The following is a 16558-nucleotide window of genomic DNA, read 5'->3' on the forward strand; positions in this document are numbered from 1 at the left end:
CACCCTTCTGTACCTTTGAGCAAGAACCGGAATTTCACATCACTAAAAATCTTTTTTTAACTGTTCTGAGTCAAATTTCCATTTTTATGGGGTTAGCACTAAGTCTTTTGGTTTGGGGGACTGCTGCAATTTATGATCATTTAAAGAAAAGTAAAGCTTGCCCTTTCTGTAGGGTAGCCACTGTTTTGTAAGTGAAGAAAGTAGGATATTGGGAGGGGAGCATGAAAAATTCTGGAGTTTCAGAGAGCTTCCCTTAAGATTATTCGTAAGCTGTCTGAGAAGGCAAAGCAGGGCGCTGGGAAGGATTTTGTTAGTTGTTCCTTGCAAGGCAGTCTGAGCTGGTTGGATGCTTTTATACTCTAAGCCAGTCCTTTGGTGATCATCTGTTAGTGCTCTAAGAGAACCCTGTTAGTGCAAAACAATAGATAAAAAACAGTTTATGGTTCTTTTCAAATGCTGAAATGTATCTACTTTGAAGTCTACTCCTGGAAATGGAGTATCTAAGTGCACACTACTTCAGCTTGGCTTCTCTCTTGCTGCCTCCTTCAGGCTTTGTGGTTCTCTGTGCACTGACCAGCCAAACAGGAATCAAAGAAATTAAACCTTAAGTAACACTTAGAGAAATGTGTGTGCAGTTAGTGGACTCAGGCTCTTGTATTTCATAGTCACCAAATGGGTGGGGTAGAAACTGCTCACTCCCACGAGGAGTGAGCCTACAATCACAGCTGTGAAGGTGAAATTGTCTCTCATCATTAAGGTGAAGAGGTGTGAAGACATTGCTGACAGGTAAAGGAACACAGAACTGGAATGTTCTCCACTGCCCAAGCATGAGCCCTTTCACAAGGATCCCTGTCATGAGCAGATGGTGCTGCTGTGACAGCAGTGATGTGTTCTGCCCTCTGCTGCCCTTCCAGCAGCTTGGGTTCTGAAGTATTGCAAGTCTTTTCGGAATTCTCAGATTGCATTTATTTGTTGCCAGTTTATAACAGTTTGTTCTTGAATCCTTTTGCCTAATTTTTTCTTGTCTTGATGATTGTTTTGGTGGCAGCCTTATTCTTCCTTAGCTTTGCATTTTAGACTCGGCCAATGTTGCTGTTTCACAGAGAGAGACACAGGTTCCCTGAGTCTGCTTCAGGCTGACTGTACTGAGCCAGCTCATACGTGGATGTGCTGATCCATGCTCAGGGAACAAGGTTGGGGAGGAGCTCTGAGAGTCCCCAGGCTGTCCTGTGCCCACAGCCACCCTGACACAGAGCTGTGCTGCATCCCAGCCATGCTCAGTCAGCTCACAGTGCTCCTGCTGCAGCATCTGCTGATAATGGAGCCTGTTGCATATCCCAGATTTCCTTCTGCACAATGACTTTGACCACAGGTTGATTTCTTACTTAGAACCAGGCTGAAGCTGTTGCTCTCTTTTGTGTGCAAGCTGACTTTACAGTTGTTGTCAAGATGGAATATCCATGTGCCCAGGCATCCATCCAGCCTCTGCTGGATGTGTGTGTGAATTGAACAGTGGTGTGAGTACTGCAGCTTGCACTAATGTGGCAATCTGTCTTCAAACCAAAAGCAGGGGAAGTCTCCTAGAAAGTGCCAGCTGGCTGCTCCTGCTTCCTGTTGAAACAGATGAAAGGTCTGCCTCTTTAGAAACCTCCTAGTAAAGATTGTTTTCTGGAAGGAAGCTGGGGTAAGACATAACTCTGAGGACTCACTGGGAGGCTGCACGGCAGAAAAAATAACCTTCCAGTTCAGAAAATTCAGCTTGGAGAGACAGAAGGTAGTACAACCAATGGCAATAAAAATATGAAATTAAATACTCTAAAAATGAAATATTTCAAAATAAAAACCCCTTTTCTTGTATGCAGGGGAGTTGCAGATTATTCACTGAAGGGACTGATGAAAGAATTAAAGCTCACTGTTGAAGCATTATAGAACTGAAAGAGATCTGCCTTGGGTGGAATGTCATTTATATGTTTCACCAAATTTATTAGTTTTTTATGGGGCCAAGAGAGAGAGATTGCAATGCTGTCTCTTGGGTCAGATGAGATTATATGGCACTGTACTCTAAGTAGTTTATTACTCCCTGAACCATTGCAGTCTGTGTTTGGAGTCCTGCAGGAAAAGAACAAGCAGATGACTTGGAAACCTTCATCAGACAAAATCCAGTGGTTGTCAGACAGATTCTGACTGAGAACCACATGTTTTTTCAATAACTGGGATTTGGGCAGCAGGCAGAGCTGGAAGTGCACTGCAGTGAACAGCCTTGCAGGGGGTTGGTTACAGTGCAGGGGAGGCTGGGTTTATGAGATAGGGCAGAGTCTGAGCAGCCTTCCCGGTCAGACATTCCCTTCTGTGGGATGGGATTTCTGACTGTGTTGGAGTCAGCCCCACTGTCCATTTGTGGGCTCTGCTGCCTCACCCCTTGGAGCTGTCAGCCCACGCTGCTTGAGCAAACTCTGCTCCTGGACCACAGAGCAGCCTGTTCTACTCCTTCCTTCCCCTGCTCAGCAGAACTCTCAGCTGAATCCCTCCACGGGATCTCACTGCCTCCCACTCTGCAGGGAAGATTGTAGATCCATCCTTGTTCACAAGTTTTCACATGAAGAAGAGCTGCCTCACTCTTCCTTCTCACCTCACACCTTTTGGATCTTCATCACTGAATTTCCTGTCATCCAGATTTTCTTGAGGTCATTTATTAAGGGTGGATGTGGCACAGAGGGGCATGGCTCAGTGGCACTGTTAGGTTTACTGGTACACTCAATCTTAAAGACCTTTTCCAACAGAAAAGTTCCTGTGATTCCTGCTGGCACATGTAGTAAGATGATCCCAGTCATCATCCATTGCCATTTTCTTGGGAATTAAGAGGGAAATGCTTTTTGTTTCTCCTTACTGCAAGTTTTTTAGTTTGCTATAAATACCATTTGGGCATCTTTATAGCTAAAGATGCAAAGTCTGTCTTCTGGATAAGGAAGTGCACGTAATATTTCTGTGTATTGGAGTAGATAGATTTATTTTGAGGAAAGAAGAAAAATTAAATCTATATCCTGAAAATTCCAAGGTGGTAGAAATAAAATAAAAATTAAAAAAATAAAATTTTATAAAAGAGGTTTAAGAAAACCCCATGGAAATTGTGAAGAATTAAGTATTTCTTAAGACAACTTCTTTTCTGAAGCTGGAATAGATTGACAGCAGAAAACACTGTGTAGAATGTAAATAATACAAGTACTCTGCCTCTCGTGTAAAAGCTGGTCTTCCTGCTCGCTCCAAACTCCCTGCATGCTGCCAGCTGATCCTGATCCCATGGAACCCCCACTCCAAGCAGGGACTTCATCTCAGAATCCCCACAAGCACTTCAGCGGTGTTCTCTGGTGCTGTGCACAACTGTGGCTTTATGGGTACATTTTATATGCAGATAGGTGCTTTCAGTTGGGTATTTGTTGCATTATTCTGAACTCACTTTTTCAGCAATGTAGAATATAATGGGAGGTAACTGGAATTGTTTATAACCTTCAATGCCCAAAGCAGCTGAGGCTCCCATATGACTCAGATGAGTTTGTTAATTGTCAGTTTGCTTTACTGTAATGATGCAAAAACTTAATCTGTTGTTGAAATATTTATTCTGCTGCTGTTATTCCATTACCCTTTACTGGTTTTTATTCTTGAGAAACTACTCAAAGTTGAATATATGTGTCTTATATTTACATACACATGTGGATGTATTTATTTATATAATTTATAGCTAAATAGATCAGCAGTGGTGAGCAATGACATTAATAAGGCCATCACAGAGTAAATTAAAGTAGGCAGCTGGGAGCTCCCCCAGGCTTGTGTGCAAGTGGTCACACACAGGGCCAGGCCAGGCTGGAATTTGCCTCCTGGCTCAGAGGGAGCAGGGGCAGTGCATTTCTGGAGTTCCTCTCCAGCTGTTTGGCAGTGCCTGCTGCTGCCATACAGGGCAGCCTGGTTCTCTGCTGACTTGGTTTGCACACAGCTGCTGTGTGTGGGAGCAGTGCCCTGGTACATTCTGTCAGTGTGGCCAGGGCAGTAAATGTGTGCAGTCCTAAGGAAGCCTTGATTTGAGCACTGTCTTTAAGACATGAAAAGCAGGTTAGTAAAATTTCTAAGTGTTTCCTGTCTTTGATGCAAAGTGTCTTGGCATTTGGAGACACTACTGGGAGCACTCAAGGCCCCTGTTGGTGCCTTTGGTCAGGTGACAGGGAGGGTGACTCTTGTCCAGCCAAAGTGCTGTGCTGTTTTCCTCATTTGTCTGCTTAGAATTGGACTTCAAGATGCTGAAAGTGTACCAGAAGTACAGCCAAACAGGCATTCTTGGAACCAGAACCTGTGTGTGTATGGTTGGCAGGTTTGGTGGCACTGACAGTATCAATTATGCTTGACTGAAATGAAGTGTATTTTAGTAGCAGATAGCTGAAAAGCCTTACAATGTACTCCTAATTCAGCGGCATCGCCCTGAGCTACTCTGAGGCCTCTTTTTTAAACTCAGACATGAGTACAAAGCACACCTCTGACTGCAGGCATTTAAAGATCAACAAGGGCCGAAAAAGCTTTTAAGATCCAATGAAACCAGGAAAACAACCACGTTGCCTTTCAGTGTCAGGTTAGATTGCCTTCTTATGAGTGCAGCTATTTCAGGTACAGAGTGCTTGGTGGTTTGGGTCTTGTTGTGTGAGGAGAGTGTTCCCCAGAAAACATCTGTTTCTTTCACCTGCAAACCGCAGTGTGCTGTGATGAGGCAGGACTGTAGCCACAGAGACCCAGGGGGACGAAGGAAATCTGGCTCAAAGGGATGAGCATGGGTTTCTGAAACATGGTATCAGAAAGAGCACTTAAAAGGAGAGAATGCTTTTAGAGCACGGATACACTGCAAATTGGGCAGGTCAGGTTGCTTGGAAGCCTGACATTCTCCAGGCCTGCTGATATTGTTTCTCAGCAGCAGTGTTTGCCTTCTGCTTAGAGCAAGAGAAGTTTGGTTTTTTTCCACAATGGTAAAATGTTCTGCTTTACCATAAGATAATAGTAAATCCTCCTGTCATCTGTAGCATCTAAAATCTGTATCTGCAATAGAGGTACTGCTTTCCCTTCTGTGGTCACATCTTCGTTTTTAACTTGCTGTTGAAGTTCAGGTGTAGCTCTCATTCATGTACTACAAATTTAATATTACACCCTTGATTAGTAAAACTCTTTGTAGTAGGTTTGAAGAAAACAAATAGCGTAATGTTAACATTATGCTGTATATTTATATGCATGTGTTATATACACCAAAATAACTTCATTCAAATTATTTTAGAAGGTGGGAATTACATGTTAACATCATACATGGTGCCTCCCCTTTCTTCTGTGGGGAAGGAGGTGACTTGGGGATGTCAGTGTGCAGCAGCAATGGGTCTGTCTGTGCTGGTGCCCTTGGTTCAGGTGTCAGGATAAATCCCAGGTTTATCTGTGAGCCCTAGGTGGGAGGGGAGGGCCCTGCTGACCAGGGAAAGGCCAGTGTTGTGTTTGTCTCTACAGAGCAAGGGGAAATGGCCAGCCCTGCCTCAGCCTCTGAAAGGATGACAGAGCACCTTTCCTTTGGAGCCTAAAGTGCCTCATTGCCAGGCTGGGGCTGCAAAGAATTCTGACAAAAGATAATCCAGTCCCCGTGTTGTCTGCAGCCACAGCGTGGATGGGGAGTTCAGGCCCTGTGGCCTGGAAATCCAGAGCAGGTGTCTCTGGGCATGCAGGGGGAGAGAAAAGCCTTCCACGGGATGGGATTCAGCCATTTAATGAAATAAATGGTCTTCTAAGGGCTGGCTTTCTATTCTTTCAGAGGATGACATGAATAATTACATCAGTCGATACTACAATGAGCCCAGCAGTGGTGAGTGTTGCTTGCAAACACAAACGTGAGTGGTATCTTTTGCATTATATTTTGTGCTGTAAACCAGGTGAGACTGAGCAGTGCTATAGATCTGTGCTGGAAATGAAACCCACCACAGTTTTCTGCTTTGGTCCATGGAAGTGTGTGCCAATAGTCATTCTCTGTAAGCTGAAGGGCCCCAAGTTTGCTCTTGCTGATGGCACTCGGGATAATATGGAGATCTGGAAGGGGTTAATTCCCTGTAGCTCAGCTGTCCAGCTCACAGAGCAGTTCAAATGGATCTGAGAATGAACAGTAGGGACAAAATAAATGGAGAGAAAAGAAGTGGGGAGACAGCTTAGCCCAGCACCACGCTGGGAACCTTTCAGAAAGGTTAAACTGAATGGTGAGAAACCTCAGCAGCTGAGGGCAGCCTTCAAATGGATGTTCCTGGCAGGCGGCTCATTGGCACAGGCGGTTCCTGCCTGTGCTGGGGCTCTGTCCAGCCCTGCTGGGCAGCACAGAGAGCTCTGCCCATGCTGGGGGCTCTGTCCAGCCCTGCTGGGCAGCACAGAGAGCTCTGCCCATGCTGGGGGCTCTGTCCAGCCCTGCTGGGCAGCACAGAGAGCTCTGCCCATGCTGGGGGCTCTGTCCAGCCCTGCTGGGCAGCACAGAGAGCTCTGCCCATGCTGGGGGCTCTGTCCAGCCCTGCTGGGCAGCACAGAGAGCTCTGCCCATGCTGGGGGCTCTGTCCAGCCCTGCTGGGGCTGGCTTTGCTCTGGCTGCCGGCACAGAGGGTCAGGGGAGGCTGAGCAAGGCAGGCTCTGACAAGTGGCAGTGTGCATACACGTCTATATAACATTTTGTATATATATTAAAAAAGTATGTGTGCTTAAATATCATGTGTTATAAATATATATCCCCCCATATATATATGTATACACACAGGGTTATAGGAAAAAAAGCTGTTTGTGTGCCCACACGTACATAGCATATACACAAGGTATGTGTGTGTATATAAACATACATATGCATTTATGTATATATAAATATGTATAATGTACTGCATACTTTATCTCTAGATATAGTGTGCATACATAGTGAAATATAGGTGTATATATATATATACATCTATATAAGGATGTGTCTAGTATACATATAAATATGTAGATATGTGTACATCTGTAAATCTGTAGTGCACATATATGCACACATCCCAGATACACATACATAAAGATGTAAGTAAACATACACGTTTGTACATGTGTGTATATATTAGTGCATCCTGTATGTCTCTCCAGTCATATACACATCCCCATATGGGTATTATGTGAGCAGATTTATACACATATAAAGGTATTTGTGTATACATATAGATATATCTTTATATAAAGATGTGTGAAAAGCTGTGTCTCTGTACATACTGAGATAATTAATTAGAATGCATATATTAAATATATAAAATGTATGAAGGAGTGTGAGAGATGGTCAGAATATATGTGTATGTATTATAGAAATACATGTGTGTATAATACAGGAATGAAAATGTGTATTTCTGTATAAAGTACTGTATTTAATCCCGTGTATACATCCACACACATAGAAGTAGATTTATATATAGCTGAAGCTACATAAATACTAAACAGAACGGAGTGTGAGTGTCCAGCTGTAAACTCAACTGGTATCCAGTGGGATCCAGGCAGGCTGGAGAGGGGCGTTCCTGAATCCTCGTGGCATTCATCAGGGCCAAGGGGAAGGTCCTGGCCCTGTGTCTGGGCACTCCCCAGCACAAGCCCCGGCCGGGGACCAGGGGATCGAGAGCAGCCCTGAGAACAAGGACCTGGAGCTCACCAGGACCCTGCCCTGCTCAGCCACCCCCACTGAGGTGAGCCCCACCTGCAGAGCTGCCCCAGCTGCAGACAGGATCAGGATCAGCAGGACCAGCAGGATGTGGAGCTGCTGCAGCGAGTCCAGCGGAGGCCCCACAGCTGCTCTGCCCTTGGGCCAGGCTGGGAGCGCTGAGGGGGACCAGGCCCTGGCACAGGGTGCCCAGAGCAGCTGGGGGGTGCCTGCAAGTGCCCAAGGCCAGGCTGGATGGGGCTGAGCACCCTGGGATGGTGGAAGGTGTCCCTGCCATGGCAGGGCTGGCACTGGATGGGCTGGAAGGTCCCAGCCGAAACCATTCTGTGACTCTATGAGCACAGGGATATTGTATTGTGTATGTGCATCGTATCATTTATGTACACAAATACGTAAGAGAGAGATCTGCTTGCTGGAGATGGCTTCTGTGTATGTTTATAGATCAGGATATGTGCATGTGAATACAGCTGCAATATGTTCCTGTATATTTAAACGTCTGTAAAGGCATTTGTACATATTTGTGTCTATAGATCTTCATTTTATATCCATTACAAAATATGTGTGTGTGTTCATATATAGCTGTAATGTATTGTGTGTCTATAGCCATAGCTATATGTGAAGAGCTGTATACTTAGATATGACTAGGGATATACACATAGTCTGCAGAGATACTTTGTGTGGCATTTATGTGTGTGTGTATATATATGTCTATCCCATATATATGGGGATAGATAGCTATTTATAGATATGTATTAAACTGTATATCATATTTTATATATCTTAGGTAATATAAATCAAGGGGGTGTGAACAGCTGTATTTTTAATATGCATCATATGTATGACATATAACATGGATCCCTCTGTGTGTATCATATGTAGGTATTATAAATTACATCCCTATATACAAATTATATATATATATATACACACACAAATACAGAGGGTAAAGACTGTCTATAGATTTTGAAACATAATTATATATATATTTTAGAAGCGTGTATAAGACTGTCTGCATATACATCTCTTTTTAATCTATTTTATGTATGTTATGTGTATATTTTATGTATGAAATATATACTTGTTTTTCTATGATTATATAGGCGCATGGAATTTTATCTATAGGCTTATCCTATATTTGTGTGTGTATAAATGAGGCTATTTATGTGTAAATATGCAGACAGATACAAAGACAGGTAAAGATCTGTGTACTGCATTGGTATTTTATATATGTATAAATATATGTAGATACATATACAGATATAGGGAGAGATATATGTGGGTAGGTATATGAGAGCCTGTTTAAATATATATATGGTTTATATATTAGAAAGGACATGAGTGTATATACAGACATGTATTATATATAGAATATTTGTACATATGTAGATACATTATGAAGGGGAAATGTAGATATATGCATAGGGATATTCCCTCTATAAATATGGATGTCTATATATAAAGCTCTGTATATATGAAATCTATATATATGTATGTGTGAGAGAGAAAGCCTATGTATCCATAGACACATGAATTATATAGAGAGCTATTTAAAAAAATGTACACACACGCACACTGAGGTATAAAGTACTGGTTTTATTTCTGTCTATCCCTCTAGATACATCCCTAAGCTCTACAGGACTGTGTATATAAAGATGTATGAATCTATACATAGGTGTAGGGTATGTAAAAAAGGAAAGGTGTGAGGGGCCATGTCTGTGCATATACATATATACATAATGTGTGTGTTCACATATAGCAACGATGTATTTCATATGTATATCCCTGCATTTACATTCCATGTGTCTACAGAGATACTCATATGTGTGTGATATATACATTATATCCTATATATGGGGCAGATCGACACACATGTTCCCCCATCTATATGGATAAACATATATATAAAATTGGGGAGATACCCTGTATATACCTGTGTATTTTATAATGTGTGTGTAGAGACAGAGATATCTACACAGGTATATGGTACTGTTTATAGATGTATATCCCCATAATATACATCAAGAGACATTAAAGGGGGAGTAATATAATTCTATATGTCTAATATGTATCATTGGTGTTACGTATAATGTATTATATATTTATATCCTTATATCTGCAGTTCCTGTATATGTACACACAAATTTGTGTATGTATGTTTGTATGTATGTACATATGTATATGTGGGTGCATGTTCTATTTAAGGAGAGCAGACTGTATTTAAAGGGAGTAGTGTGTGTTCCATGTATCAAAAGTCCATATGTCTGTATGCTGTACTTTATAGGGGACTCTTCATCCATATCCACATTGCCTGTATGGCTACAGAATGACTGTGAGAGACTGTGTGTGTGTGTATATATAGATATATATATAGTGTGTGTGTGTACAGATGAAGTGAGCAGGTATACAGGCATATTCTGTTTACTGACAGATGTATAGATGTGTGTGTGAATATATACACGTCCCTTGATATTAACCCCCATTATACAGATAGCAATAAAGATATATCTGAGTTGTCAAATAAAGGTAAAATGTATTTTTTATATATATTTATATGTACATGCATCTTATAAATAAATTTATGCACATAGAGAGGTGGGATCTTTTTTATTTAGTAATAATTATGTATATTTAAGGGGTGGGCTGTGTATTATAGTGTATATATGTGTGTGTGTGTGTAAAATATTCCATATGGAGCTCATGAATGCACATATTGTCCATATCTGTATGGTGAAATCTAAATATTATGTGTATAAAAAAGGGAGATGGGGAGATAGACTGCATTTGTGTAGCACTGTAGTCTATAGAATATGTATATGCATGTATATACAGGTGTATAGTGCACAGCACTGTTCATAAATTTCTCTGTACCCCCTGAATACCTGTGATGATCTCTAACAAGGTATATGTCTATATACACATCTCACTGCCTATGGATAACAGCTATTACATGTAGCATGTGTATGTCTGTGTGTGTGCAAGTATAGCTATAATGTATATCCTGATGTATACACTGTCAATGTATGTACATATGGTGACAAGTCTGTGAATTTCTACAGAAAGGTAAGGCTGTGCAGCCTTTTTTACAATTGTATGGAATTAAAGAGGGGACTACACAGTGCAGCTATAAAATGTCTGCATATTCATAGGTATCATGTATTACTGTGTATGTATGCACACATACATTACAGTGTGTGTGCATGTAGAAGTAAAATATTATATGGACACACTCCCCATATCCATATGGAGAAATGTATGCAGGTATAGATTATATGGATTTAAACTGGGGCAGGTGCATATATATATAGTATTACGCATAGATGTATATCCCTGTGTATACATCCCCATAATAAACTTTGCTATCTATGAAAATGTGTATATATATATATATAAAATTTAAAACATGTATAAAGACTGGGGTGTCATGTATAGTTATAGTGTTATATGTATATCTTATTTGATACACGTGGTGTATATATATACTCACACATATATATATATCTCCCTATTATATATACCTTCCTGTGTATATAATATAAATATTAATATATTACTATATATTAATATATTCTCTATTATATTATATATGTGTATATATAATGTATCTGTATATACATTTCAGATTTATATATACATAAGACATAAATATTCATATACAAAGGTAAGCATGCATATGTGTAATTGTATACATTCTATTTAAAAGAGTAACAATTACATTTTCAAAGGGAGAGAATAACTGTCCTGTAGATAGTACATATATATGTTTTTATCTATCTATGCACACATGTATACACACACAGATACGTATGTAGAACATGTACATATAGATGTATAGGTCTAATGTATTACATATGGGGTTTGTATATATATGCACAGATACAGCTTGTCCCCATATGTTTACATTTAAATCTATATATAAAGATTAGGGTTAGTTATCTATATATAAAGATTAGGTAGTAATAAAATTAGGTGTGTGAGAGACTGTGTAGATACACCTATGTATTACATATGTGCACATTATATATGCACATGTATAGAGAGAGGTATGTGATATTATGTATTGAGACAGATCTCTGTAGATTCCCATAACAGGCTTTGAAAACATACATGTAAATGTGTGTGTGTGTGTGTGTCTGTGTGTGTGTCTGTGTGTGTGTCTGTGTGTGTGTCTGTGTGTGTGTGTCTGTGTGTGTGTGTCTGTGTGTGTGTCTGTGTGTGTCTGTGTGTGTGTCTGTGTGTGTGTCTGTGTGTGTGTGTGTCTGTGTGTGTGTGTGTGTGTGTGTGTGTCTGTGTGTGTGTCTGTGTGTGTGTCTGTGTGTGTGTCTGTGTGTGTGTGTGTCTGTGTGTGTGTCTGTGTGTGTGTGTGTGTGTGTCTGTGTGTGTGTCTGTGTGTGTGTCTGTGTGTGTCTGTGTGTGTGTCTGTGTGTGTGTGTGTGTGTCTGTGTGTGTGTCTGTGTGTCTGTGTGTGTGTCTGTGTGTGTGTGTGTGTGTCTGTGTGTGTGTGTGTGTGTGTGTGTGTGTCTGTGTGTGTGTGTGTCTGTGTGTGTGTGTGTCTGTGTGTGTGTGTGTGTCTGTGTGTGTGTCTGTGTGTCTGTGTGTCTGTGTGTGTGTCTGTGTGTCTGTGTGTCTGTGTGTCTCTGTGTGTGTATGTACTGTGTGTGTGTGTCTGTGTGTGTGTGTGTGTGTGTCTGTGTGTATGTCTGTGTGTGTGTCTGTGTGTGTGTCTGTGTGTGTCTGTGTGTTGTCTGTGTGTGTGTGTGTCTGTGTGTCTGTGTGTGTGTGTCTGTGTGTGTGTGTGTGTGTGTGTGTGTCTGTGTGTCTGTGTGTCTGTGTGTGTGTGTCTGTGTGTGTGTCTGTGTGTGTGTGTGTGTGTCTGTGTGTCTGTGTGTGTGTCTGTGTGTGTGTGTCTGTGTGTGTGTCTGTGTGTGTCTGTGTGTGTGTGTCTGTGTGTCTGTGTGTGTGTCTGTGTGTCTGTGTGTGTGTGTGTCTGTGTGTGTGTCTGTGTGTGTGTGTCTGTGTGTGTGTGTGTCTGTGTGTGTCTGTGTGTGTCTGTGTGTCTGTGTGTCTGTGTGTGTGTGTCTGTGTGTGTGTCTGTGTGTGTGTGTCTGTGTGTGTGTGTCTGTGTGTGTGTGTGTGTCTGTGTGTGTGTCTGTGTGTGTCTGTGTGTTGTGTCTGTGTGTCTGTGTGTGTGTGTCTGTGTGTGTGTCTGTGTGTCTGTGTGTGTGTGTGTGCATATATATTTACATAGATAGCTAGATACAAAAAGACTGTAAGTGGGAAGGGGTGTTCATGTGTAGGTAAAATGTATTCTCTGTACCCCTATAAGTGTGTTCCCCAGTGATACACACACTGTGATGTATCTATATATAAAGGTAAGTATACACATGTTTGAGAACACAGGTGTGTTCTATTTATAAATAATAAGTCTATGTATTTAAAGGGGAGGCATGTATCAATAGTCTATACATGATATATATGTGTACTATATCACATATGGATCTCCATATAGTCTAAAGACATGTTTATAAATAGCTGTGTAAATACAGAGGGGCCGGTTAATGTATAGGTATCATCTCTTACATATGTATCTAGCCAATAAATATGCATACACATACAGAGAAATATGTATACATTTCCACAGAAAGGTAGAGAGGTTATATATATTTTATGTAATGGTAGATAACTCTTTCAAGGCACTGTACACACAAGGTCTATGTACAATGTATTTTATATGGGGCTCACAGAGACCCATCTATAAATGTCATGTGTATAAAATGGGGTGGGGAGGAGGTGAAAAGACATACCTGTATGTAATGTGTGTGTGTGCTCATGCATTTATATACAGGTATGTGACATTATGTATGGCTGTGTATACCTGCCTATACATCCCCAGAGTATAGAGCAGGAGACACATAAAGGGCAAAGACTCTTGCAAGAGAGTGGGGGACTGTTAATGTGTAGGTATAAATGTGTGTATCTGTATATGTATATCCCTATGTGTACACACACACAGAAAAATTAGTACAGGTGAGGGGGTGTGGGGGGGGTTTGCATGCTGTTGTAGCAGTAGCTAATTCCAGGTATTTAAGGGAGGGACTGTGGCCTATAGGTACCTATTGCCTGTCCTTGTACATGTGCAGGCACAATGGATTATAGATGCAGTTCCTTATGCAGACATACACATCTATAGGCATACAGTGTGTGTTACACCTGTGTATCCCTCTACAGCTGCTCTCCCTATAAACAGAGCTGGGGATAAAGACAGTGTGTTAGTATGTATGTGTGTGTGTATGTATATATATGCATGTAGATATGTATATATAGCTGATTTATGGATTAAAGGGGATCTGTGTGCTGTAGTGTGTGTGCCTCTCAAATGGCTTTGTGTACAGGACTCTAGGTACCAAGTGGCACACGTGAACTCGCTCTAGCTCTGTACCCTGTGCAGCCCCTCCCTGCACAGGCTCTCAGCTGCCTCTCTGCTCTGTCCCTGCAGACAGCGGAGTCCCCGAGGCCGCCATCTGCGTGGTGACCACGGCCGCCATCGACGTGCACCGGCCCAACATCTCCTCGGAGCTGTTCACGGTGGAGGTGCCGCTGCGCCTGGGCAGCACCGGGACCTCCGCCAGCCTCACGTCGGGCAGCGCCTCTCGCTCCACCGTCAGCTCGGGCACGCGGGGCTGCAGCGAGAGCAGCCAGACCCTGGGCTCGTCCCCCGACTGCAGCACGGCCTGCGAGGAGCCGGCCGAGGCGGGTGCGGGAGCGCGGCCCGAGCTGGCGCCCGCCCGGCAGCGCGTGGCCCACGCTGTGGTGCAGGAGCTGCTCTCGTCCCTGTCGGAAGAGGCCTGCTTGGTGCAGAAGGGGCTGGATCCTGTCAACCTGAAGCTGCCCAGCCCGGCCAGCTCGGTGGGGGCCAGCCCTGACCTGGGCCACCGGCTCAGTGTCTACAACCGCAGGAACCAGGAGAGTCTTGATGTCTTCCAGCTCAAGCCGCTCCTCGACTGCCCCCAGGGTGCCCCGATGATTGAGGAGAAGTATGGGGCTTTGGGGCCCCCAGAGCCACGGCTGGGCAGGGTTCCTGAGGCATAGGGCCAGCCTGGGGGAATGGGGACTCCTGTGGGGACATGCTCTCCATGCTGGCCCATGCGGCTGCCACAGGTGAGGTGGCAGTGCTGAAGACAACCTGCGGCATCTCCTGCAATGGCCACCAGCTCAGGGCGAGGCCAGCATTGCCTCTGCTCACCAGTGTCTGTGGCACATGACCTACCTGCCCTGCCACCAGCTCTGGGCCAGCTGGGACCTACAGTGGTCGTCTGGGAACAATGGACCTTCCAGCAGTCTTAGGCCAGTATGGACCCACAGTGCCTGGAGGGACAAACAGACTGTGCCGGGAACACCGTGGAACTTCCAGCAGTCCAGGGCCAGCACAGCCCCATAGTGCCCAGGGGCAGGACAGAGCTGCTGGACAGCTTGGGCCCAGACTGGCGCCCCAGTCAGACCCCCCCAGCCTGACCCTGCCCAGGGGCTGAGCATGGCTTGGAGGGGTGAGGAGATAGGAATAAACAATGACAAACACTTACAGCCTCCTGCCTTGTAGTGCTCTTGCTGCCTTCTCTTTCCTGCCTTCCCTGGTTTGCTTTCTTCCACCCCAGCCCTCCATGTGCCATGCAACTGACCTCCAAAAAATCCCCAACAAAAACAAAACAAAAAACCCCATCCCGACACCACAGTGACCAACCCCACCTCTTTCCAGTAAAATCCTTTATTTGCCCTTACTCCACACCACCAGGTCCCAGCACCAGCACTCACTTCTTCTTCAGGAGCTTCGTCATCTCTGGCACCGCCTGCAAACATCAGTGCCAAGGTAGTGCACGTTCCCCTCTGACCCCCACAAACTTGCCCTGTGCAGTTCCCAGCCCTGCAATTACGCTGCCCACCCTCCCACCCAGCACAGCACTCCAGGGGCTGTGGGTCACCCCAGCTCACAGCACTCCCCACTTCTCTCCTGCTGAATAAAGCCTCTTAATTATTTAAGAGAGCTACATTTCCATTAGGTGGAAATAATGCATTCGTACAAAATTTATTAAGGAAATTGTCTACATGATGTTTCCTCAGAATGTGACTGTCTCTGGCTTACAAAGAGGCCCGTGCTCACCACGGAGCCAGCGGGCATTATTTCAGGAATGGCATTAAGTGCTGGCAGAGTTTCTGCCCGTGCCTCCACAGAGCCATGACACTCCTGCCACTCACGTTTGGTCACACACAGGCAGTGACACACAGGCACTGGGCCAGGGATGGCTTGGAGCTCCAGAGGGAAGTGCAAGCTCCTCCTGGGCATCCGTCAGTGAGGCAGCAAGCCCAGACAGAAATAATCATGACTCCTGCCAACTCTCTACTTCCAAACTTTCTGAAGCTTAAAAATACAGGCAAGCACCTATGTGTGCTAATTTCCAAAATTGGTTCAACCTCAGGAAACCAGAACTGAGGCAAGCTGGCTGTGATTCCCCTCCCAACACAACGTATTTGCAGGGATTCAATTTTAAGCATGCAAATTATGACATCAGAAAGCAAATCTCTAAACAACCCAAACCCCCTCACACAGACATTAACACATTAACCATTATATTACGTAAGCTCCTGTCAGCTGTCCCAGTTATCCTGCATATCAAGTTTAGCCTTACCTGAAATAAGTCTGCTACCAGTCCATAGTCTGCCACTTGGAAAATTGGAGCTTCTGGATCCTTGTTAATAGCAACAATGGTCTGCAAGCAAAGTTAAAGCACCATATGGATCCAGATATTGGTCATCCTCTGGGGCTAGATTACAAGGCCAGGTCTTAGCCAGGAA

General features: G+C 43.6%; 2 protein-coding genes across 6 annotated transcripts in view; one reads left to right on the forward strand and one right to left on the reverse strand.

Annotated features, from left to right (window-relative positions):
• The window catches only part of TMEM266 (transmembrane protein 266), an 85784-nt gene extending 70462 nt beyond the window's left edge, over positions 1–15322 (forward strand). For all 4 annotated transcript variants that reach the window (XM_088063366.1, XM_005521398.3, XM_088063367.1 and 1 more), the window contains 2 exons: positions 5825–5875; positions 14208–15322. In XM_088063366.1, coding sequence (XP_087919492.1) covers positions 5825–5875; positions 14208–14800 — 644 coding nt within the window. In that variant the 3' untranslated portion in view covers positions 14801–15322. The remainder of the gene's footprint in view (positions 1–5824; positions 5876–14207) is intronic.
• Positions 15323–15457: 135 nt separating this feature from the next.
• ETFA (electron transfer flavoprotein subunit alpha) overlaps positions 15458–16558 on the reverse strand; it is a 28434-nt gene continuing 27333 nt past the window's right edge. For both annotated transcript variants that reach the window (XM_005521396.3, XM_014251320.1), the window contains 2 exons: positions 16393–16473; positions 15458–15555 (listed from right to left, as the gene is read on the reverse strand). In XM_005521396.3, the coding sequence (XP_005521453.1) occupies positions 15517–15555; positions 16393–16473 (120 nt within the window). In that variant the 3' untranslated portion in view covers positions 15458–15516. The remainder of the gene's footprint in view (positions 15556–16392; positions 16474–16558) is intronic.

This window comes from Pseudopodoces humilis, chromosome 16, assembly GCF_049639895.1.
Source record: "Pseudopodoces humilis isolate 2021_Gansu_Grassland_sample_001 chromosome 16, ASM4963989v1, whole genome shotgun sequence".
Classification (NCBI taxonomy): Eukaryota; Metazoa; Chordata; class Aves; order Passeriformes; family Paridae; genus Pseudopodoces; species Pseudopodoces humilis.